Source organism: Ilyonectria robusta, assembly GCF_021365365.1.
Source record: "Ilyonectria robusta strain PMI_751 chromosome Unknown BGZ61scaffold_1, whole genome shotgun sequence".
Classification (NCBI taxonomy): Eukaryota; Fungi; Ascomycota; class Sordariomycetes; order Hypocreales; family Nectriaceae; genus Ilyonectria; species Ilyonectria robusta.
The window spans coordinates 1298522-1320513 of NW_025764435.1; the positions used below are offsets into that span (position 1 = coordinate 1298522).

At 54.3% G+C, this 21992-nt stretch overlaps 9 protein-coding genes and 1 non-coding gene across 10 annotated transcripts; 4 read left to right on the forward strand and 6 right to left on the reverse strand.

Annotated features, from left to right (window-relative positions):
• Nucleotides 1-5: 5 nt before the first annotated feature.
• On the reverse strand, nucleotides 6-3128 carry BGZ61DRAFT_9189 (SNF2 family N-terminal domain-containing protein). The gene is made up of 2 exons (XM_046257224.1): nucleotides 227-3128; nucleotides 6-175 (listed from the first exon to the last, which is right to left on the reverse strand). Exons 1-2 carry the CDS (start codon nucleotides 2951-2953, stop codon nucleotides 44-46), a joined length of 2859 nt encoding a protein of 952 aa, XP_046111889.1. The 5' UTR covers nucleotides 2954-3128; the 3' UTR covers nucleotides 6-43.
• Nucleotides 3129-3320: 192 nt separating this feature from the next.
• BGZ61DRAFT_9211 (ubiquitin-conjugating enzyme E2-binding protein) lies at nucleotides 3321-4992 on the reverse strand. Its single transcript, XM_046257226.1, has 2 exons — nucleotides 4317-4992; nucleotides 3321-3963 (listed from the first exon to the last, which is right to left on the reverse strand). Exons 1-2 carry the CDS (start codon nucleotides 4911-4913, stop codon nucleotides 3361-3363), a joined length of 1200 nt encoding a protein of 399 aa, XP_046111890.1. The 5' UTR covers nucleotides 4914-4992; the 3' UTR covers nucleotides 3321-3360.
• A 131-nt stretch (nucleotides 4993-5123) lies between these two features.
• BGZ61DRAFT_437642 (uncharacterized protein) lies at nucleotides 5124-6712 on the forward strand. Its single transcript, XM_046244152.1, has 3 exons — nucleotides 5124-5724; nucleotides 5781-6413; nucleotides 6463-6712. Exons 1-3 carry the CDS (start codon nucleotides 5220-5222, stop codon nucleotides 6570-6572), a joined length of 1248 nt encoding a protein of 415 aa, XP_046111891.1. The 5' UTR covers nucleotides 5124-5219; the 3' UTR covers nucleotides 6573-6712.
• Nucleotides 6713-6974: 262 nt separating this feature from the next.
• BGZ61DRAFT_437644 (cell cycle checkpoint protein RAD17) lies at nucleotides 6975-9851 on the forward strand. The gene has a single exon (XM_046244153.1). The coding sequence runs from the start codon at nucleotides 7082-7084 to the stop codon at nucleotides 9644-9646; it is 2565 nt and encodes an 854-aa protein (XP_046111892.1). The 5' UTR covers nucleotides 6975-7081; the 3' UTR covers nucleotides 9647-9851.
• A 47-nt stretch (nucleotides 9852-9898) lies between these two features.
• On the forward strand, nucleotides 9899-10000 carry BGZ61DRAFT_t4. The gene has a single exon. It is a non-coding gene; the product is annotated as a tRNA-Leu (tRNA).
• A 719-nt stretch (nucleotides 10001-10719) lies between these two features.
• On the forward strand, nucleotides 10720-11778 carry BGZ61DRAFT_488618 (SGNH hydrolase-type esterase domain-containing protein; the record flags this gene model as incomplete). Its single annotated transcript, XM_046250124.1, has 4 exons — nucleotides 10720-10930; nucleotides 11093-11138; nucleotides 11214-11402; nucleotides 11478-11778. 4 exons carry the CDS (start codon nucleotides 10720-10722, stop codon nucleotides 11776-11778), a joined length of 747 nt encoding a protein of 248 aa, XP_046111893.1.
• A 150-nt stretch (nucleotides 11779-11928) lies between these two features.
• Nucleotides 11929-13247, reverse strand: BGZ61DRAFT_339088 (PCI domain-containing protein; the record flags this gene model as incomplete). The annotated part of the gene is made up of 2 exons (XM_046239194.1): nucleotides 11929-11958; nucleotides 12012-13247. 2 exons carry the CDS (start codon nucleotides 13245-13247, stop codon nucleotides 11929-11931), a joined length of 1266 nt encoding a protein of 421 aa, XP_046111894.1.
• Nucleotides 13248-13550: 303 nt separating this feature from the next.
• On the reverse strand, nucleotides 13551-15124 carry BGZ61DRAFT_437648 (Tim17/Tim22/Tim23/Pmp24 family-domain-containing protein). The gene is made up of 5 exons (XM_046244154.1): nucleotides 14819-15124; nucleotides 14591-14706; nucleotides 14494-14520; nucleotides 14266-14396; nucleotides 13551-14192 (listed from the first exon to the last, which is right to left on the reverse strand). The coding sequence occupies exons 1-5, from the start codon at nucleotides 14846-14848 to the stop codon at nucleotides 13816-13818; spliced, it is 681 nt and encodes a 226-aa protein (XP_046111895.1). The 5' UTR covers nucleotides 14849-15124; the 3' UTR covers nucleotides 13551-13815.
• Nucleotides 15125-15592: 468 nt separating this feature from the next.
• Nucleotides 15593-18049, reverse strand: BGZ61DRAFT_336902 (uncharacterized protein; the record flags this gene model as incomplete). The annotated part of the gene is made up of 2 exons (XM_046239005.1): nucleotides 15593-16966; nucleotides 16997-18049. The coding sequence occupies 2 exons, from the start codon at nucleotides 18047-18049 to the stop codon at nucleotides 15593-15595; spliced, it is 2427 nt and encodes an 808-aa protein (XP_046111896.1).
• A 768-nt stretch (nucleotides 18050-18817) lies between these two features.
• On the reverse strand, nucleotides 18818-20563 carry BGZ61DRAFT_338473 (ammonium transporter AmtB-like domain-containing protein; the record flags this gene model as incomplete). Its single annotated transcript, XM_046239131.1, has 4 exons — nucleotides 18818-19395; nucleotides 19454-20214; nucleotides 20323-20387; nucleotides 20468-20563. 4 exons carry the CDS (start codon nucleotides 20561-20563, stop codon nucleotides 18818-18820), a joined length of 1500 nt encoding a protein of 499 aa, XP_046111897.1.
• Nucleotides 20564-21992: the final 1429 nt, after the last annotated feature.

Genomic DNA, 21992 nt, shown 5'->3' on the forward strand with positions numbered 1-21992 from the left:
GCGGCCTGAGATATGTCCATGAGAAGAACCCTAGAAGGAAATATCAGCTCAAGCCACCAGGACCGAACCGATTCAAAGGGTACCTGAAGTCTTTGTTTTGATGGAACGTGTTCACATATTGTGCTCTCCGTTCGGGGGTTAGACCCTTGGCGTAGATGAGATACTGGATTTGGAGCTGCTCCTCGTCAGTCATGCTTTCGTACCGGGAAAAACGGACTTGACTTACAACATCAAGCATAGACGCAAGATACCATGCAGCGTTCTCATTCTCGTAGAAGACGATGATTTTTTCCTCGTCTTGGTATTTGACAATACTATCAATCAAGTATGAAAGCTTTGAAGATGCAGTTGAGTTGATTGTGGTCGATTCGAGCGGCCCAAGGAATATGTCAGCAGGCATTCCTTCGGTTGGCTTGACACCATTCACCCCGTGGGAGCGTATCCTCTTTTGGCTCTCGCCCCCAAGCTTTGTATTGCCAGCGAGTGTTTGTGATGTTCTGTGCCCTGACGAAGATGGCTTATCAGTGGATTGTGACACCAGTATCCGTTCCCTTTCGGTAATTCCCTCCTGTATTAGCTTGCCATTCAAGAGGGAGTTGAGTTCCTCGGGATGTTTGGCTGATTTGTGGATAAGCTTCTGAAGAGCCAACAGCATGCTTGCCGAACTGCACATGACACTCTCTGACTCGCCGTCCAAAGACCACGATTGAGCAAAAATATCTGGGAAGCTGTGGACAGAGACTGGCATCTCATGGAACTCGTTGCTGAGATTCCTGAGCCTATTGGCCATTGCCACATGGCCGATCTCAATAGCTTGCTCGAGGAGCAGCTGATCTTCAGCACTGATTGGGATTTTCTTTTCACGCAAGAAGTCCTCAGCGGTCTTGACAGCCTTTGAAATCTCGTCAGACGTAAAGAATGAGCCACCAAAGAAACTTGCCTGCTTCAGGTTGTGCACGATCTGCAGCAAACTTTGCTTTTGTTTTGGATGGAAGAAGTAGTCCCTGTCTGTCCGTTGTGATTGGACGGTGTTGAAGATGATCATCATCGAGAAAATATTCAGTGAGAGCTGATCTTGGTATGATCCGTCCAAAACAACCACCTTCTCATCCACAGGCGGCAGAAGATCCCTCACTTCATGGATCTGGTGCCGAACTATGAGCGAGTTGATCGTGTATCTGAGACTGTCCCAGCGGCCACGGCTTTTTGGATTGTGTTTGGGTAACAGTAGGTACAAGGACCAGTTTGCCGTTGAATCAGCGTCCACGCTTGTGTTGGCCCATGGGCGTACCTTCAGATAGAGAGCAGCGATAGACCCAATCCTCTGCAAGTCTTTTCTTTCCATCTCAATCATTGATTCGCTAGGATCACTGGTGTTGGGTTTAGCTGGTGACTCTAGATTTTCTTGAGAAGATGTTTCCGTGACGTGAGTGTCAACTCCAAACAAGCCGTGCGATGGTGTTCCCGTCACGATCCAGCGAGATGAAAATTTCAAACAATCCAGGGCGATGAGCAGGTTGCTCCTGTTGCTTATCTTAGAGTTGCCTAGTTTATGGCCTTCATCCACAATGCAGCGTTTGAAGTGTACCTGTGACAATGGAGACTGGTCGATGCCGCCATCGTGCTTGACCAGTTTTTCGAAGCGTGTTTGGGAGAAGAGAATCAAGTCGTATTTCAAAAGGGCTTGACGAGGTGGAACACGATCATCTTTAGTCACAACCAGGACTTCAAGGCCTTCCGTGTGTTTGCGAATCTCTTGTTTCCATTGAGCCAACAGATTGTTCGGCACCACCACAATACTACCTGAGCTCAGGTACATCTTCTTCCGTAACGGAGCAGGGCCGTCCTGACGTCGCGCAGAGCGAGAAGGTGGGGGTGCAGGAAGAAAGTAGTAGCCCGAGTTCCGTTCCAAAGCTTCGATGCAATGGCTGAATTCTTCGCCAAGCTGCTCTTTGTAAAGTTCGAAGTAGGGTTTCCACGGGACGGCGTTCCTTGTCGCACACGATGCAGCCATATCAGCAAGAGATGCAACGCGCCTCCGTATAGGTACTTCTCCCTCGCGATAGTGTTCTGGCGGTTGTGTGGGGAGGTCTCTCGTGGCTAGAATTAGGGATAGGCAGATAATAGTCTTTCCAGATCCCATTTCTTCTGCGAGGATGCCGCCAGAGACTCCATCGTAAAATCGTGGCCCTTTGAGAACCGTACCCACAACCAGGTCCACGTACCAATCTGAGCCTTGCTGGTCACGGACATGAAGCAATCGAGGGTCCAGTACATTCCCCGGCCAAGCCTCCTTCTGGAACATCAAGGCGGCAGACCGTCTTTGGTACCCATATAACTTTGTCCGGAGTCCCGGGACCTTGCTGTCCAAGAGGGAGTACATGACAGTCTGTGAATGTGGCTCCGACACGGTTTCAGGGTCTGGTTTGGGTGACGGGATTTTGTTGAAGAGCTGTAGCAGTGACATTTCCGTGTCGTCGTCCTGACTTAGATTGTCAACAAGGGGCGGGCTGCTCATACGTGGACACTTGAGATCCCCATCCCAAGCTTCACCAGAGTAATCAAGGCAGCTGAGAATCACTTGTCTTAATTTCAGAAGGCCAGGATCCGAGCGGTTCACGATACTGCGGTCGACATCATCCGGGAGCAGGTATACCCTCATGGTACCTCGGTTGGAATCCACATGATGGACTCTAAACTCAAGTTTGATCCAGGACTCACGAAACAGGCGTGCATAGGGACGGGTTGAGGGGGTGTCGAGCAATAGGTCTCGCAAGTCGGGGCGAAGGAACTGATGTTTGATATCAAGGCCAGACGTCGAGTCTTCGGGCAGTGAGAGCAATCTCCAGCTTCGGAACTCTTCCAAATGCCAGCACTCAAGCGGAAGATTGCTTTCACCCTGGAGGATCGATATGGATCCCGCAGGAATGTACTTTGCGAGTTGCGAAGGCATTGTCCTTATCCCGCGAGTAGAGTTCAGCCGAGGCGAGGAGGCGTCAACAGATTGGGCTGGCTAAATGAATTGGAGACCAGAAGATCGGCTCTAATGTTTCGTAATCCCTGCCTGTATGATACGCCTTTGAGTCGGCGACGTGCTGAGACTCGGAGTGGGCGTAGTTGTGTGGTGTGCACGGGTGAGAAAGATCTGGGATGGAAGCAAATGGTGTTGGTTGCCTATTCGCTCCGTTAGTAATGAAATGCGCACTGTGCCCAATATGAGGATTACAGAGGTCTCACTGTGCTAAAGGCACTGTTTTCACCATGAGCCGCAAACTCACAGTGAATCGCGAGGGCAGAAGGAATTTCATATCAATGCTCAGTTTTTGCAGGTTTTGGGGTTTTATTGTAATATTTTACTTTTTAGACACTTGGTTCCCATCGCCCAAGTAGTCCAACCTGCCATTCCTTGAATGTCCTCTCACGTGTTGGTAGTAGAAGACCACTCAACAACAACTTTTCCGTCGCAGCTTCAATAGCCGGCTGAGGCAGGCTGATCTCCTGCACATCCGAGTTTAGGGAATCAATTAGTCCATTCCCCTCCTCTACCCCAATGCCTCTGTATAGAATCTTCATGGCGGTCTTGCTCCCACTGACAGACGAAGATGAGTACACGACGTTTGGGTTCAATACCCAGAGATACAAGTCCCTGCGAGACACATCTGGCTCTGATGACGACGGGCCCAACATATGAGGCGTAATTATCGACTTGGACGATCCGGATCTCGATATGGTAGCCATCAAAGTTGCTGCTAGGCATTCGGAGCTACTGGGGCTTAAGCTCGGTGCAAGGGTTTGGCAGGTAATCTGCCACTTGAACAGAGTCACAGATAAGGCCAGGATATTGAAGAGCCCCACCTCTGTCCTGCATTTCTTGCAGAAGACATGGAGGAACTTTCTTGGGGCAGTGTCATCTAGTGCCAATGAACTGAGGTCAAATCCGGCATCCACGGTGGAGGAGGAATACTGTAGTGTGTAAGCGGCGAGTCAACATCAAAGTGCACAAATACTATCTCAGGGGAGATTTGCTTCTCTCTAATCCCCCGCCTTCCATATCTTGGGAAGGCTGGATGATAGAGAGAGGCTGCGTCTTCAGGGTCACTTCAAGAACCCATTCCCTGAGGAAGGGTTCAGTCAGGTTGCCTGCCCACGGTGTGGGGACGACCAAAGCATAGTTCTCGGGGAGTTGTATCGATGGCCAAACCATTGCGTGGTTCTGGGTACCGACATGGTCATCTTCTTTCTCCCCGGGTGGAGGCTGAGGTTGCAAACAAAAATGGGGGCCAAACGAGCAGTGGCACAAAGTTGAGTGGACTTACCGCCAAGCCGCTGCAGTTCGACTCCGAGAAGAGGAAAGACGTGAGATCGACAAACCCAACACCTGCCTGAGCGGAGATAGCGCTGTTGGCACCATATCCCTTGCTTGCCAACGACTCCGCGTCGTGCTGATTGTCGTCATGTGGCTTGTGGCAATGCCAAAATTCCATCATCTCAGCCCAATTTTCGCTCGGCAAGTCTTTCCAGGCCTTTATGGTGCCCTTTGATACAAACTCTCCATCGCATTGCCGACAGGCTATTCGGGAACCGGCCTCAATGTCCACAGACGTCCAAGGTAGTGTTTGGTTCTCCAGCGAGAAGTGGGGGGGTTTGGCCTCAGACGGCGCCACAGGGAGTCTCCAGGATAAATCCAGGACCCCTTGTCTGGGTATTGGGAGGGCCTCAGGGGCTACCACCTGTGCCGGGAGAGAAATGCTCTCTATTTGCCCTTGGTGGGCTACCTGGAGTTGGCGGCCATGCTGTGACACTTCAGCCTTGGTCGACGCGTCGGCTGGCGATGACAAAGACACGACGACCGAGACCTGTCTGATGTTGGACAGTAGCTCGGCATATATCAAGAAGTCGCCGGTGGATGCCATCTCAGCGCAGACGGTTAACCCTGTAGGCTGTCACCGAGGAGTTATATTCAGCTCGAGTGTCTCGACGGAAGGTGTTGGCAGCTTGCCCTTGGGTTTCACGGTGTCGCGACGACCGGAGTTTTGCTTGGTCCGTGCGTCAAGGTCCCGGGAGCCGCAGGTCCGGTGCGCCCCAAGGAAAAGCTGCCCCGCCACTTTTTAGCACCCGCGGACGACCCCAACAGAACGGCTCGGCCTTTCCCAGTCGGACATCTTGGTGATATTACTTTCCTCTTGCATAATACTCACATAAAGCGCCGTCACCTCATAATGGCAAGCCTTCTTTCGTACGTGCCCATCGTGAATCGGGTCTTGGGCTCAGGCTCAAAGACTGAGTCAACCAAAGCGCCTACCATCGATCTACCTTCGGTTGAGGTTCATCATGTTGAGACGAACCCAGACCGGCGCGCGAGGTGCCTCAAGCATCTGTTGAAGGCGAATCATTCCAACTACTCTATCGTCTATCACAACCTTCAATACAACAACCAAAACCCCCACATTCTGGCCTCTGCGTATCTTCTGGGCGCCACGGAGGTCCAGCTGAATCATATTTACGACAATCAGATTATTGAGCTGGAATCATGGAAACCGTCCCCAGCGGAAGTCGTCGATGATGACTGGGAAGATTTCCTTGGTGACAGGCGATATCAACGAGCCTATGTCGACTTCTTTGAGGAAAGACTTGCCATGCGCTTTTCCTACGACTGGAAACAAGAATTGAATCATTTCTTGTTCCTCGGCGATGAACCATTGGTCCATGGTCTAATTGGCGGTCGTGCGTACCCTCCCTGAACAAAACATACATTAACAAATGCTAACACACTTTATTAGTTGGTCACTCTCTCGTTCATTTGGCTTATGCCTATGAAATGGACTGCAAGGAACTTGCAATGGAGGCTCTGGGGCTTGTCTGCATTGAGTACAACTTCTTACACAAGTACCTCGATGACAAGTCCTATACCAAGCCATCAACTTTCAGCTCGGGTTCGCCACTCGAACTCATTACTAAGCTAGCTAAGGATGGTCGGTTCAATTCTTTACCAAAGAATTCCAGTGTGGACGATATGGAAGAAATCTTCATTGAGCACGAGACTCTTATCCTCGAATACTGGAATGCATGGGTCATCGATGACCCATTGAAGCAATTCGAGCTGTCACAGGAGGCCGCTGTCGCGTTGCTAGTTGCGACAGTTCGACCAGGAACCCACGCCTTCGACTTCCTTCTTGTCCATCTCTTGACAACCAGCCATGCTGTCAGGGTCCTCTTACCTTTTTTCCCGGAAAACTACCGCATCACACTGGTCAGGGAGTGGTGGCTACTGGTTTTGGCCATTTTTATTCTCAAGGGACGGCCACTGCCTGATTCCGATAATGTTGACCATGAACTGAAGGGCAAGACCTGGAAGTATGTGGAGGATAAGGCGCTGAATTCGGCTTGGTCAAAGGACGCTCACTTCGTAAAAGGTAAGAATTCTGCCAAAAATAGCTCTCAATTGCAACTAATTCCTTTTAGCCATCCGCGTCATGAGAGAGGCATCCAGGACCTGGGGGGATGTCCATGAGTTGTACCTCAGCTCCGCGGTAACATTTGCGGATAATTTTGAAGGATGGGTATTTCCCTAGTTCCAATACTCTACTGCATAGAAGGAAACGGGGTGCATGAAGAGATGAAGAGATGAATATTAGATATTAAAAATACGCATAAGAACATTCAATGGTGATGGGCAATTGTATCATGCACACGAGCGTGCACCTTGTGAAAGTTCTACCCTGGAATATTTGATTGGTGAAAATCCATGAGTAAAATACGATGAATCTAAAAATGCAATCACTAGGGACACTGTCTGAAGACTTACAGTCCCTTTAAATGGAGAGGGTAGCCAGACCTCGGTCGGTGATTAAGTGCGTGCAGAGGGATTCTCAGGCAAGCCAATCACAGTACAGTGCGCGTGTGGAGCGCCGTCTATCAACACTGTTATGTGGGTCTCCGACGTCAACATCGCGGCGTGCACAAGGCAATCATCACGGCAATTGTCACTCTTTCATGCGACTGCCATTGAGCAAAGCTGCCCCAGAAGACGCACCGTGCATTCTTATGGCATGCCCACCCTGCAGATGCAACAGTTGCGTTGATGGCCCCGCCCGCGAAGCGCCGCCGGCGGAATGTCGTCGACGCTTCTGACGATGAAGACGAGCAACCGCGAGCCAACACGCTGACGAACTTCCTGCTCTCCTCGCCGAGCTCGCCCGCCAAGATCCGAGCCCCGACCGCATCCCCGAGTCCTTCGAAAAGCAGAAACATTTCAGGCCCGCTCTCCACGAATGGTTCCAATCGCCTGACCCGTCGAGCTACGCAGAAGAAGGGGACGAGCCCTAGCCCCAAGAAGTCGAAGGATGTCGGAAAGGGAAGGGACGATGGAAAGACGGCGGATTTAAAGACACTCTTTTCGAAGCAGGCGCAAAGAGCCACGAAAGCTGGAGGACTCGCGGATAGAAAGACGATCCCTCTCGACGACATAATCAGCGACCCCATATCAGAGGACGAGATTTCGGAGCTGAAGACCAGCTCTTTAAGCTTGGTCAGCCAACATGCAAAGAAAAGACTAAGGAATGGAATACAACCGGCTTCAACGGATAACCCGAGTGCCAGCCAGAGATTCCTCAAGCCACCCAAACCAGCCTTTTTAGCGGCCGTCAACGATGATTCGAGGCCATGGTCAGAGCGGTTTGGACCCAGAAACTTGGAGGAGCTCGTGGTACACAAGAAGAAGGTATCGGATGTGAGGAGGTGGCTAGAAGACGTCACAGCGGGACGCATGCGACAGCGGCTGCTGATCCTGAAAGGTGCTGCCGGCTCAGGCAAGACGACGACTATGCGACTGCTCGCCAGCGACATGGGATGCGAGCTCCTAGAATGGAGAAACCCTACAGGCAACTCTGGGCTGGGGTTTGTTTCAACGTCAGCGCAGTTTGAAGAGTTTCTTGGACGGGGCGGCAAGTTTGGTGCGCTGGATACGGACAGTCCCGAATCGACGGCCCCTAGCAGCTCACATGCTACCTCGAAGCATCAGTCCAAGCGTGTCATACTCATCGAAGAGTTTCCGAATACATTCTCGAGGTCGTCGACGGCTTTAACCTCGTTCCGAAATACCATCCTGCACTATCTGGCCACCAACACCCCTTCCCTGTCCATGTTCTCTCCGCATTCGCAAAATGAACAAGTCACGCCAGTGGTTATGGTCATATCGGAGACTCTTCTGACCACAACATCCGCCTCGGCCGACAGCTTCACAGCCCACCGCCTGTTAGGGCCGGAAATCCTTCGCCACCCAGGCGTGGGCATTATCGAATTCAACGCAGTTGCCCCTTCATTACTTGCCAAAGCTCTAGAGCTAGTAGTGCAGAAAGAAGCTAGGAAGTCTGGCCGAAGGAAAACGCCCGGCCCATTAGTGCTGAAGCGTCTGGGAGAGATTGGCGATATCCGGAATGCGGTAGCTTCTCTCGAGTTCCTCTGCCTGAAAGGTGACCAACAAGCGGACTGGGGTGCCAAGGTGGCATTCACAAAGCAGAAGAAGAGTGTCAGGGATGGCATTGGGCTCACCCAAGGCGAGCATGATAGTCTGGAGCTGATATCCCAGCGTGAAGCGAGCTTGGGAATATTTCACGCAGTGGGAAAAGTGGTATACAACAAGCGGGATGATGTCGCTCCTCGAAACGACGCCGTGGAGAACCTACCGGGCTTCGTCTCACACCACTCGCGACCGAAGCGTTCGCAAGTCTCTGTCGACTCCCTGATTGACGAGACTGGGACGGATACACACACGTTTATCTCAGCGCTGCACGAAAACTACCTCCTCTCCTGCGAGAGCACCGGTCCCATGGACCTCTCTACCCCGATGGATTATGTCAACGAATGCATCGAATACCTCTCCCAGAGCGATCTCCTCTGCTCTTCTAGAGATGTGTTCTTCGGTGGTAGGGGCGGCTTCTCAGGGAGAGACTCTGGCAGCCAGCTCCTGCGTCAAGACGAAATGACCTTCCAAGTCGCTGTCCGTGGCATGCTGTTCGCGTTGCCCAACCCAGTCAAGCGAAAAACAACCACCATGGCCAAAGGCAGTGACTCCTTCAAGATGTTCTACCCAACGAGCCTCAAACTGTGGCGCGCCAAGGAGGAGCTTGAGGGGCTTGTCGACGTCTGGTCCTCGAAGCTCCTCAAAGGTGAGGCCAACGCACCCACCAAGAACCTCACCGATGGCGCTACGGCGTTCCGCCTCCCGAAGCAAACTTCTAGTGACACCTCATGGATGCAGCGTAAGCAGCAGAGCCGCCCGGATGCAATCACAAAACAACAAGATGAGGAGTCTGAGGAGAGCGCACCGCTACTCTCACTGGGCAGCGCCGCACGGCGCGAGATGCTCCTCGAGCGCCTACCTTACATGGCACACATCGCGCGTGGCCGTAAGACGTCTACCATCCGCCTTCGCGACCTTGAGAAGGTCGTCTCGTTCCGGGGCATAGCTGCTGCCGACGAGGAATCGGACGGCGATGAGGAGCAGGTGGCGGGGGAGGCCTGGGCCACGGACAAACCTTCTGAGGAGGCGAGTCCCCGAAAGAAGAGCTCAGGCATCCGGCCTGGTGGCGTATCGGGTCTCCTGGCACAGAAGCTAGTACTGAGCGATGATGATATCGAGGATTGAGTCGGGGCTGATGATGGGAATCATAAACTGTATGTACACTGTAAAATACCAGGACGGATTGCATTTGGTTTGATCATGGTCGGGATCGGAACTTAGCTTAGCTATAAAATGGGCATGAACTATTCAAGGATCTTGGGTTTCAGGGCTTTGAAGCTGTGAATATATTGAATGTATGTTCAAGCTCAGCAGTGTCAATTGAACCACATATGTATCCAAACTGTGAGAACACTCACATCAACAAGCACTAGCTTCGGTAAGATGGCCGAGTTGGTTATGGCGCCAGGTTAAGGTCAACCTTAACACCTCAATTTCCTGGTGGAGCAATCCTCCTGGGTTCGAATCCCAGTCTTATCATTTCTTTTTGTGTTTTTGACAAATTAATTTTTTTTGCATTTTGGCCTCTGCTTTTTTGATTGAGCAGCGTTTGGCTCATAGTGATTCACTCATTGCTGAAGACTGCGGGCGAGGGCGGATCTTATTTGTTGGGTTGGCTTACCAGTGGGATTGCCTCGTTGGGAAGCATTGAGTGGACATCCTTGTATACAGAGTTTCTGCACAGGTCAGGTGCTTGTAGGACTATCCACCGTGTTACTTGCTCCCCGCCAGTCTGGTAAATATTGTATGGCAGGTATTGAAGTCGACCAGTGCAGTCAACTTATTGAACACGATGTCCTTTACAGAAAGAAACCACCCTTTGAATCCTATTCCAGAGAAACCCTGCCCGCCTTGAACTCTGTCGTCAGGGTGCTACCCTAGACGCAGTAAAGTATGCTGTAATACTGCATGAAAGTGCAGTGTTGCGTGCTCAGCGGCCAGCGGTCAGCGTGCTCTGCTGCCTGAGTAGGTACCTACCTACTGGACTCCAACCCACTGACGAGGCCATGTAGGTACCTACCTCTAGCACCCTCTAGCCGCATCCATCCCGCTGGATCCTCCATCAACTCAGCCCAGGCAGGCAGCCGATCCCATCTTATCCGACCACGACTCATCAATCAACCAGCCTCGTCTTGCCAAATCCATCTCCCCGTCGTCAATAAATCACACGCAAAGCTCCCGTCCGCACAGCCGTCGCCATGGCCCGCAAGCCCCTCCGCATCCTCTGCTTCGGCGACTCGCTCACCTCGGGCTACTTCTGCTTCGGCATGGACTCGCACCCGTACTCGCTGAAGCTCGAGGACAAGCTCACCGGCGCGCTGCCCGGCGTCGACGTCGAGACCGTCACCAACGGCGTCCCCGGCGATGTCGCCACCTTTAAGCGCTTCACCGACCGCATGAGAGACGAGTGTGGGTGTCCTTTTCCTTTATTCCCATGCCGCCGTTCATGCTTCAAGAGCTGCCCCCCACTATGGCACGCGATACCCCACCCCCAAAACATGGGCCTTTGGTCATGAAAGTGATCGATTCATATCGTGAATGTCGCTGACCTTTTACTCTCCCGCTTCGCAGACAGCAAAAGCTCATTTGACTGGGCCATCGTCCTTGCCGGGACCAAGTATGTACCCCTCACTCATGGGCAACCTCAGCTTTGTCATGACTGGTATCTAACCCGTTGACTTTCCCGCCATAGCGACTTGGCATATGGCATCTCCACTACAAGCATTTATGAGTCCCTCCAGGAAACTTGGAACATAGCTCTTTCCAAGGGAAGCAAAGTCCTCGCCCTCACTGTCCCCGAGTGCGAGTCCAGGTCAGAGAAGCTCACCAAGAGGCGAGACGAGCTCAATCGCAGCATTATGAATCACCAACAACCCAACTTGTACGTGTGGCCATTCTCACAGCATCAAGCACCAACCCGAGACATTGTCGCGGTTTGCAGCTAATCACCCAACAGCCACTGCTTCGACCTTAGATCTCACATCCCGTTCCACTCCCTTTCCGAGGATGACCGCGAAAAATACTGGGACGACGGCCTGCACCTGCGGGACGATGGATACGACTGGATGGGAGGCCACATCGCCAATGCCCTGATAAGCATCATCAAGCAAGGTGGAGAGCCGGGGCCAGCAACCTCAACGGCTAGGAGGCGGTCATCTAGACCGTCTAGAGAGGAATCATCTCTTTTAGAGGAGACCGGCAACCCTCGCAACATCAGCGAGGGGTATGTGGTCGTCAGGAAGAAAGACCTGGACTGAATTTTGACCTCATTGACCATGCCAGTTTAAATCCCAATGAATCTCTTGCTATGCCTTGGACAAGGAAAAGGAAAAAGGAATCCTGGACACCACCCAATTTCCCCAAACGCCATGTGCAATGAATGCTCCCTCTTTATTTTTTGTCTTCTTTCATACGGCAAGATTTGCGGCCACGAATTCCTTGCAGATAGAGTTAGCGCGATAAACCGATATAATGATTGAAGAGGACTTACGGGAAACTCCTTTTGCAATGCGTTGGTGACATTCTCTACTTCCTCTGCCAAGCTCTCGACATTGGCGTCCCACTTGCGCATCTCCTTGCCCACAATCACCTCTGCTCGGCCGCTGCCCCTCTCACCGGATGCCTCACCGCCCTCGAACCAGACGATGCCGTCCAGCTGGTCCATACGGCCTACTAAGCGGCCCTGCTCAATCATCCGTGCCGTGGTCTCCTCGGCCTTGTCGGCATCTAGGCCCAGGAGCACCCCAAGGGCCTCGAAGAGGATGTTGCTGTACAGCCTGGAGGCTCCCAAGAGGTTATGTTCGACGACGGCCTTGGCGAGTACCGTTGAGCCGTCTGAAGTGGTGGCCAGCTGGTGCGGTTGCAGGCCCTCGGCGAACTTGTCAACTTCTTCTGGTGACAGCAGGCGGTCGAGGAACATCTTCTCGAGGATGCCAAACTCGTCCAGCTGCACCGACCGCTCATCTTTATACAGTCGTCCCAAGGTGCGACTCCGCATGGGACCGGCCGGGGCTAGAACTGCGCACTTGACGGCCATGCTAAGGGTGTGCAAGCGCTCCTCCTCGGAAATGGCGGGGGAGATGCTGATCTCGTGATATCGCTGCGAGGCCGACAAGAAGTCTCGCTTGGCATCCTGGATGCGGGCCTGGGAGAGCTTGAAGTGCAGGGTCAAGTCCTGGTCGGGCACGTTGTGCATAATGTTCTTGAGCTTGTTGATGTACATCTCGGCGGCGGTGGAGTCGTCCACCTCGAGGTAGTTGCGGACGATGCGGACCCAGGTGCGGGCCTTTTCCTCGTCGGTGATTTTGCGCTGCGAGCTGTCGAGGGGGATGTCGGCCAGCGTCTTGGCGGCGTCGAGGAAGTCCTCGTTGTTCTCGTGGGCGGTGGCGATGAGCTCGCGGAGGGTGGCGCCGGCGTCGAGGAAGGACGACGACGAGGGCTGGGCGGAGAGCATGTCGAGCGTGCGGTTGCCGACCTCGATCCACATGTCCTCGTTCTTGAGCCCCTTGAGGGTGGCGACGAAGGCATTCAGGACGGAGCGCGTGGCCACGACGCCGAGGCCCTGACCGAAGAAGGAGTCGACGACGGCGTTGAGGTCGTCGGTTGCGGAGGCGGGGGACGAGAGCGTCTTGATCTCGGCGAGGAGCTGTTCGTAGAGCGGGCCCTTTTCGCCGGCGGCGGACGCGGCACGCGAGAGGGCCTCGGTGACCTTGGGGTTTGGCGCCATGGTGGTCGGTGGTCGGTCGGCGGGTTGTGTCGTCGAGATATGGAGATGCGAGATCTAGGTGGAGGGAACTGAAGTGAGGTTGCGGCGATGGTCGAATTAGGCAGAGGTAGGCTCCGAGGGTGGGGGAGAGCTCTGTGAATTAGCGGGGCAGCAGCTAGATCCGTTGTTGTTAGTGTCCCGGCTGCTCCATGCATTTACCGCCCCGATATGTCTAGATACCGACCTATATAACCAATTGCAAGCCTCGGTGTCTGGTAAACGACGGGATTGTAAGAGCAAATTCATTCACATGCCCAACACAAGTTGACAACGAACCGTAGTATTCCTAATGGTTTCTGTATACCTGCCGACCTAATCTCACATGCAAAAGCGAAGCCTCCGTCTGACCCGATGACCTTCTAGCCCTCTTCCGATCTCGATGGGTGTCTTCCATGTAAATGCCACCGGCCAATGTCCCAACATGCCCGTCTTGAAATAATAAAAACAACATCGACTACGCCGAAACGCCCAACAACCCGAGGTAAGAGAGAACCGCCTACCACCCCCCCGTCTTCGCGCGAGCCTGCGTCTATTTGTTGTGCCAAACCAGGGTCCGGAGCGAGTCAAAGTCGTTGCATTCCTTGTAGATGTACGTCATGCTGTTGCGCAGGCTCGACTGCAGATCTTCCGGGTGGTAGCGGAAGACGAGCATCACCATGGCCCACGACAGCGACGCAAACGCGGGCCAGGCGTAGTGGTTGATCTGGGAGTTGAGAGGCTCGGCCGTGATGGCGGGCAAGCCGACGCCGGGCTTGACGGCGATGCGCGCCAGCGCCAGCATCACGCGCGCGAAGACGTAGATGACGATCTGTTGGTTGACCGACGAGATCTTGCCGGTCCGCTTGGAGCGTCCGCCAAAGACGAAGTAGCCGCCGACGAGGCCGCCGAAGAAGGAATCAAATGTGCCTGGATCGCAATGGAGTTAGCAAGTACTCGTTCTGCAGTAACGGCGCAGGAGTGGGGATGGGAGTGGCGTTACCCTCTTTGCCGGGCGTTGCGCCAAAGTTCTTGAGCGCAAGCATCGTCAGCTTGTAGATGACGGCGAAACGTGCCAAGTTGCTGGCATGATGTCTCGTCGCCCGTAAGACCAGTGCGCACTTGTGTCGGAACCTATGCAGTCACGCGCGTCAGCATATTGTCCATGGCGATTCGGGGGGTTCTTTCGGCCGAGGGTAGCGGCGGCGGCGGCGGAGGAGGTCGAACGTACGTTCCGGAGCGGAAGAGGAAGATCATGCTGCAGACAAGAACACACACAACGGGTCAGCGACGAGATTAAATCACAGACAATCGGGGGGAGTACTTACACCAGCGCATGCGGAAACCGCACCTTGGTTCCGTAGACGGCGCCATTGCGGGCCGTCTTGAGGATTGACAGGAGATCATGGTATCGCGGGTCCCGGATGATTTGCTCCAGCGCGTTCTGCATACGTCAACGTCAGCCAACTGTGCGCGTCGCCCGACCAGGCACGGCCACGACGCCTGAAGACATGGCCTTGCGACCGGTCGGAATCGCATCGCATCGCGGGACGTACCTTGATCCCTTCGAGGGCGGTCGACGCCATGGTGCCGCAATGGGGTCCGGCCTCGGCAAAAGCGTCTCGAGGTAGGGAAGCCGGTGCGGTGGGCGGACGTCGCGAGATGGGAGGCGGGAGGTGACTTGTTTGCGGAGCCTTTACCACGACATCGAAATAACATAAAAAAAGAGAATAAAAGTACCGTCGAAATGGGGTTTTGTTCAGCGAGGTTGTCAACGGGTCAGGGTTCAAATTCCCGAGGCAGAAGCCCAGATCGATGAGATGTGGATGTCACCTGTTCCAAGCCTCGGATGTGGCATCGTCTTCGGCTTGTGTTGCGGAGATGGCAGCTAGACCCGGCATCCCCGCCACGGCTGCGGCCTACAGGGGACCAAGGCCCTATGACGCAGGGGGTCGTCACTGAGTGCTCACTGAGTGCCCACTAAGTCCTTTGGAGCGAGCTTTCAATTCCCCACGCTTTTTGTGGATAACATTTTGGCATGTGATCTCTCTCCTCTCACGCGGCGGGTCAACGGGACCAAGATTCAGATCCTCATTGCAACATTGGCATTTGATTTCCCTTTTCGGCCAGTTTCTAGTCTTGATTGTAGCAGAATACAGCTTGTTGCGTATTACGTAGTATGCTCCTTGTCCAGGGTGCTTCAATCCATGTCGTCCGTGCTATCCATGTCCTCCATCTATCAATCATCAATGCAAACTCCCTCGCTATGCAACTTCCTCGCCTTGATCCTGAACAACCAAACAATACACCTCATATCCACTGAAACCACCTCAACACCATCTCTCATGAGGTTCTCGCCACTTAACGCCCAGAATCTGGAAAATCTTCCTCTCGTCCCGTCCCTCCACCAGCTCCCCCTCCGTCAACTTGACCCGTTGCGGCCCGCGCATCACATCCTTGTACAGCCCGCGTTGGTTGAGCCGCATGCCTTTCTTGGATGCCAGGAGCCGCAAGCTGCGGTTGAAGATGTCGTTGCCCGTAAAGTAAATGAGCGCAGCCCCCATCTCTGACTCGGGAACCAGCAGGAAATCGATGCGCCTCCATATAGGCCGGTAATTGTCGTCGTTGAACCCGCTGATCTTGGGCAGGATGCAGCACCCATGCCATTTGCTGCCATCGCTGGCTGTCCTGGACGATGCTAGCCTGGCGACGAGGAATTGCTCGGCCTCGAGTCGCTGCACAATGCCGTCGAGGGCTGGTCGCAGGTCGCTGGAAGACTCCGTCCCGGGTTTGGTGATGATGAAGTCAATGTCGCCAGAAGTCTCTGCTCCTCTCCGGTAACTTCCCCCGACGATGAGCTGCACCTGTGAGTCAACCTTCTGGGCTGCTTTTTTCGCAACCGCACCAAGGGCCTCGACTTCGCGTCGTGGGATCCGAGTGTTGAGGTCGTCATAGTGATCCAGCCCGACCAATTGGTTTTGGGTGAGGCTCGCCTTTTCCCTCAGGTCCTCCAGGGAGCGAAACCCTTGCGCGATCCATTGCTGAGCCTGATGATTCCCCACGCCATATATACCCAAGAAGAGCTGGAGTACCTCGTCCATAGGCTCGTCCTGGGCGTACTCGAGCCGCTGCAGCTTGTCCGTCGTGACAATCTCCTCGATTTTTTGGGCCAGGCGTGCCCCGATACTTGGGAGTCTGAATGCCTCTTCCTCCGTCGTTATTTTGACGTCCTGACGCTTGAGGGTGTTGATAGCCCTGCGGTAGGCCGTTGTTCGCCAATTGTCGTTGACTCGATCGTAATAGTCAGCCATGAGCTGCAGCACTTCAATGGTGCGGGTGTTGGGATTGCCCGCCTTAGCGTCTTTGACCCCAGCTAAGTTGCAGGCAAATCGGTCCTCGTACGCCAAGCCTTTGCGACCGGGTCCCGTTTTCCTCTTGTTTAGTTTCCGCTTCTGGAGCTGCTCATCGTCAGAACCCGAGGCATTAACGGCATCCGAGCCGTCATCCCCCAGTTCCGGCCCGGGATGGGCATCTTCCTCTTCCACATCCAAGGGTAGGTCCTTATACTCCTGCATTAGTGCGATGTACTCCGTGAGCTCATCCTTGGGCTCATCCCTTTCTGGTGGGTGTCGCGTGACAGCTGCTTTTGAGCTGATACTGTTTGTGGCCTTGTGGCCTGCCGAGACCTGGTCACGATTTGAACTCTCAAGACCTGTCGCGTCATCGTCGGATACGTTTGGGGGAGATGCCACAAATGCTTCTAAATCGAGAACGACGGGCTGGGAGTCTGTGGGCATCGGAGTCAGAGCAACTCGACTCGGTTGCGGAGATTCCTCGCTCCGAGTCGGTGTGCCGTTAGGAGGAATATAATCCCATCTCCTTGGATTCCTTTGCGGTGGCTTGAGCTGTAGAGACTGAGCTGATGTATTTGGCTCATTCGAAACAAGCGATGTCGAGGCTCCTGGCTGGCCCGTAAGCTGATACTTCTTCTGGTTGCATTGGAGTATAGCCTTAAACTGGATACAGTCGATTGGATAGTCTTCGTTGACTACCTTGGGTGGTAGATCTTTGCTGGCACTTCTTAGAACGCCCTCGACGTCCTTAAAGGCAATGTTCTTCTCCACGATGATGTGAGTTGCGCTGCCCGGATTCCTCGTCCAAGTGGCGCCAAACTCCCTGGCCTTTGTGATCCTCAGCCGTCGCGCGGGCGCAATATCGTTGTCTGGAACGTAGAAAAACGAAAGGTCTTTGAAAAGTTGCTCGCGCTCGGGCCGTAGCTTCAACGCGGGTTCCCGTTTCCGTTTCTTCATGGCGATGCTGAGAGATGGCGAGTCTTCTCTCATACTCCCCAACAACCGCTTCGAAGGGAACACCGGTGTAGAATCACCCCTCGAGATCCCCCTTCGAACAGGCCGAGTCGAGTCAGGGATAGGGGTGTCGTCTACTAGAATGACCTCTGCACTCTGCGTATTCATCAATGGGCCGAGTCTTCCTTTCTGGCCCGATGCTGCGATTGGGGTGCCTTTGATGATTTTTGTGCTACCACTTGGAACTGGAGTCGGCGCTGAGGCGACCCTCCTAGGGGTTGATTTCACCTCTTGAGGTTCATCTTCAGTTAGGTCTAGCACGACCGGTTCTTGACGAATAGGCGACCGTGTCGCCGCTTTGGCCTTGAAGAAACCGCGGCTTTGCTTCCTCTCGTCTTGCTCCTTCGCGTCGAACTCGTCGTCGCTGTAGAGAGGTTTGAGCTGGTCAAAGTATGCCGTCTTTTCTTGGAGCGAAGTCATGTCGGACAGCTGGTTGCTGATGATGTGGCGGACGTGGGCGTTGGGTGTGAGGTGTGAGAATGAGAAACAGCGTTGAATCACTCTATATCATATCCACCACAGGTCCCGGTGATGCCTGGCCGCGAAATTCACGAAGTTGTGACCTAGCTGCGCATCATGTGAGGCCTGGGTCATTTCAGAGTGGAGAGAAGAAAAGTGCTGATGCCGAGTCGTTCGGGTCTTTTGATGCAAGTTGGAGCTCTGAGCTGCAGCATCCTTTCCGGATTGGAGAATGAGGGAGGGAAACGTGCATGACAAGGGTTCTCGGGTCGTTGAACAGGCTAGGCTACAGCGCTAAAAGATGGGGGTGACCCGCTGTGCGTCCACTTTTGGGTGACATCCCGGTGGTCCTTAGGGTCCGTCATTATTTGAGGGTTATTACCTATTTAGAGACCTTGATATTCTTAGAACATAAAGTGATAGTCATTTCTATAGGTAAATAGGAAACCAAATAGTTAAGTCATCTCTCGGCCTCAGCCTATCCAACTCGAACCGGCCTATCCTGAGCTTTCCATCCATCGCAACGTAGGCACACGTGTTATTGTACAAGTAAATATCCTTCCGCCGAATATAATCAAACAACCCGGGTATCAATAATAGAAGAGAAAAGAAGATGACGCCATCTATGTGTACAGATCCAAGACGTTTTTTTGTCCATGCACTGGGCCGTTGGCGCTCACAACCGACATTTCATCGTCGGGCTTCTTGCCGAGAAATCTGTAGCGAGCCTCATTGAGGGAACGCGACTGGGGCCGGTGCAGGTTGCCCGCCAAACATCCTCGCGTCTATCAGGGGGATGCTGTTCTTCTCGTAGGGGTGGAACGCTGACGGATCGGCCGAGTACCGGCTACCGGCCTCGTTCTCAAGGTCGTTGACCACCTCTCGTGTGAGCTCGACGTAGTCGTAGGCAAACTCACCAATCTCGGCGTCATCAATACCCAGGACCTCGGCGTCCTCGGAGGCGCGGAGGCGGAGCCCGGGAATCATGTTCATGATGAAGAGGATCAGGCAGGTTCCGCTAAACGAGTACAGGCCGCCGGTAAAGGAATCGGCGAGCTGGTAGCCCATCTGAATCCAGTGGTGGTCGAGCCAGCCACCATCGATGCGGGAGTGACCGTCGAGAGCAGCGATGGACTTGCTGGCGAAGAATGCGGTGCAGATGTTGCCAACCAGGCCGCCGACGCCGTGCACGGCGAAGATGTCAAGGGCGTCGTCGATGCGAAGGAGGAACTTGACCTTGGTGGCATAGTTGGAGAAGGAAGCTCCGAGGACACCGAAGACGACAGCCGACCAAGCGGGGACGTATCCTATTCAAAATTAGCCAATGACCTCAATATCCATGTCCAAAGTTCTCCTTGTACGTACCAGATCCAGGGGTAATGGAGACCAGTCCGGCAACGACGCCGGAGCAGAAACCCACAGTCGACCACTTTCGCTCCAAGCGATAATCCAGGATACACCAGGTCATGCCTCCGACACAAGCCGCCAAGTTGGTTACAACAGCCGCCATGACGCCGCGAAGGTTGGCGGAGAGGGCGGAACCGGCGTTGAAGCCGAACCAGCCGACCCAGAGGAAGACGGTGCCGATGACGATGTGGGTGACGTTGTGAGGACGGTAGTTGAGCTCGTGGGTGCCGTGGCCGCGGCGCTTGCCCAGCATCATAGAGTAAGCGAGTGCGGCGCTGCCAGAAGCAATATGCACGGGGGTACCGCCGGCGAAGTCAAGGCCACCCATGGTGGTGGACCATCCGCTCGGGTTCCAGGTCCAGCACGCAATGGGATCGTAGATGACGGTGGCCCAGACGAACATGAAGATGACGCAGGGGAGCATGCGGCCGCGTTCGGCGACGGCGCCGGTAGCGAGGGCGACGGTGATGGCAGAGAACATGCCCTGGTAGACGGCGAAGAGCAGGTCCGGCACCTTGTCGGAGCCGACCGAAGGGCGAGCGAGGACATTGCGGAAGGCGAAGTTGGACAGGTCACCGATGAAAGGGCCGGCCGTGTGCGAAAAGGTCAGTGAGTAACCCCAGAAGAACCATTGGAAGCATGTCACGGCCGCGCTCATGACCGAGAGCCAGATGAGCGAGAGGGCCGACTTGCGGCGAGCCAGGCCGGAGTAGAAGAAGCTGCGTTTGCGCGTGTTAGTGACGGCCAGCCAGCCAACGTTGCTGCATGTCCTGCATGCACGTCATCGGACGGCAGCAACGGAGCCAAAGACTTTAGAGTCAACTTACCCAACGCCAGGAATCATAAGCAGGACGAGAGCCGTGGACGTGAGCATCCAAGCAATATCCCCAGACTGGTTGTGCGGGCGCACCAATGTCAGCTTGCGGGCGCTCTCTGAAGGCGCGGGCCCTCATTGGGCGGAACTAGACTTACCTCGTACCAGATGTTAACGTCCATCGTGAGGGGATCAGCGCCCTGTTGGCCGGTGCCATTGTAGGGCACCAGCACTACGCCTTCGTCGACTGCCATGGTGGAGAGGGTCGCGATGGTTCGGGCGCCTTAGATCTGGCGTGTGGTTGCGGGAGAGTGAGAGAGAGAGAGAGAGCGAGAGCGCGCGAGGGAGAAGACGGCCGGGGGGGCGTGGCGGGTTGAGATAAGAAGTCGTCCCGTGTAGGATAAGGCGGCGGAGGCGGAGGCGGTCCCACAGCCCGATAAGGGATGGAAAATCCAGGCGAGGGCGAGAGACGGCTGAGAGCACAGGACAGCACTGGGCAAAAAGTGTCGATGAAGGAAAAAAGAGAATGGGTTTGGTGACAGACAGGACGGGCTCGGGGGAGAAAAGATGGAGTTCAGTTCGGGGTGGGGAGAAAGCTAGACGCGAAGGAATGGTTAAAAGGAAAGACAGAGTGTGAGAGTGTGAGAGTGACGGCAACGCCTCGCCGACGGCCACAGCCCAGAAGCAGCAAGAGTTATCTTTGGGGATAGCGCTCGCTCTGGCTCACATCTCTGGCCGGGGAGTGACGGGGGGGCGAGGAAGAAGCAATTAAAAGGCGAGGGGGCTCACTGGAGAGGGTAAACGCTAGCACGCCTAGCACGCCTAGCACGCCTAGCACCGTCAGTGGCCTGCTTCAAATCCAGTCGACGCTTCCAGTGACGCAAAATACTGCCGCAGCCTCCCGCAAGCCGCCCATACATTCCTGCGCCGCCTATTTTGCCCACTGAAGCTTCAGGTGGTGGGGGGAGTACCTGTCCCCCAGGTCCCTGGGACTAGTCCCGGCTGGGGCGGATGCTTATCGATTGGTGAGACAAGGGGGCCATCGGCGCGGCCTGGAAAAGTACCTTGCATACAGCACTCCGGCCTTCCATAGTAGTCGCATCACGCACGTCAACCAGAGCAACTGAGCACACTACAACCCAATCCGCAACCTCTCACCGAGGACGACAAGACGGGTACGCATACATAGTACATGACTTAAGCTCCTTGGATTTCCGCCGAAAAAACTTAGACAAGCTTGCGAAATTGCAAGGTTTCAATCCTTCGGTCTCTCCCCCCATCTGGCTGCTCGCTGTGTTCCACCCAAAACTCCCTCCATGACCAGAACAGGCGACTCAGATAAGCAAAGGCGTCGGAGGAGGCATCGAGGTCGGTCTTCCACCGGGAATAATCAGCCGTCCTCAGCCATTCATTTCACTGATATGTACCTCGATAACTCGCGTCGACGTGATGAGATGGTCTTCTCTCAAGTAAAAGAAAAGACACACAACACGGACGCAAAGACACCCGCACGCCCCTTTCCCCCGATAACCTTTCCGCCTGATAAGACCCATGGACCGCAATCCCTGACTCGCATTGTATTGCCTTACTTCGAACCCCGGTCCTCTCCGCATCGCAGTGGCAGCCAGTGGCAGTGGCAAACTCAATTGTCTTGGTGATGATGATGAGATGTGACATGTGCTC

Excerpts from the sequence above, each read along its gene's own strand:
- BGZ61DRAFT_9189 (XM_046257224.1), bottom strand. The coding sequence starts at position 2,953 with ATGCCTTCGCAACTCGCAAAGTACATTCCTGCGGGATCCATATCGATC. Across the intron at positions 176-226 it reads TTGCGTCTATGCTTGATGTT|CTCCAAATCCAGTATCTCAT; the intron begins GTAAGTCAAGTC and ends GACGAGGAGCAG.
- BGZ61DRAFT_9211 (XM_046257226.1), bottom strand. The coding sequence starts at position 4,913 with ATGGCATCCACCGGCGACTTCTTGATATATGCCGAGCTACTGTCCAAC. Across the intron at positions 3,964-4,316 it reads CGAACTGCAGCGGCTTGGCG|TATTCCTCCTCCACCGTGGA; the intron begins GTAAGTCCACTC and ends TACACACTACAG.
- BGZ61DRAFT_437642 (XM_046244152.1), top strand. The coding sequence starts at position 5,220 with ATGGCAAGCCTTCTTTCGTACGTGCCCATCGTGAATCGGGTCTTGGGC. Across the intron at positions 5,725-5,780 it reads CCATGGTCTAATTGGCGGTC|TTGGTCACTCTCTCGTTCAT; the intron begins GTGCGTACCCTC and ends ACACTTTATTAG. Across the intron at positions 6,414-6,462 it reads GGACGCTCACTTCGTAAAAG|CCATCCGCGTCATGAGAGAG; the intron begins GTAAGAATTCTG and ends AATTCCTTTTAG.
- BGZ61DRAFT_437644 (XM_046244153.1), top strand. The coding sequence starts at position 7,082 with ATGGCCCCGCCCGCGAAGCGCCGCCGGCGGAATGTCGTCGACGCTTCT.
- BGZ61DRAFT_437648 (XM_046244154.1), bottom strand. The coding sequence starts at position 14,848 with ATGGCGTCGACCGCCCTCGAAGGGATCAAG. Across the intron at positions 14,521-14,590 it reads CGGTTTCCGCATGCGCTGGT|CATGATCTTCCTCTTCCGCT; the intron begins GTAAGTACTCCC and ends TCTTGTCTGCAG. Across the intron at positions 14,397-14,493 it reads TTCCTCTTCCGCTCCGGAAC|GTTCCGACACAAGTGCGCAC; the intron begins GTACGTTCGACC and ends GTGACTGCATAG.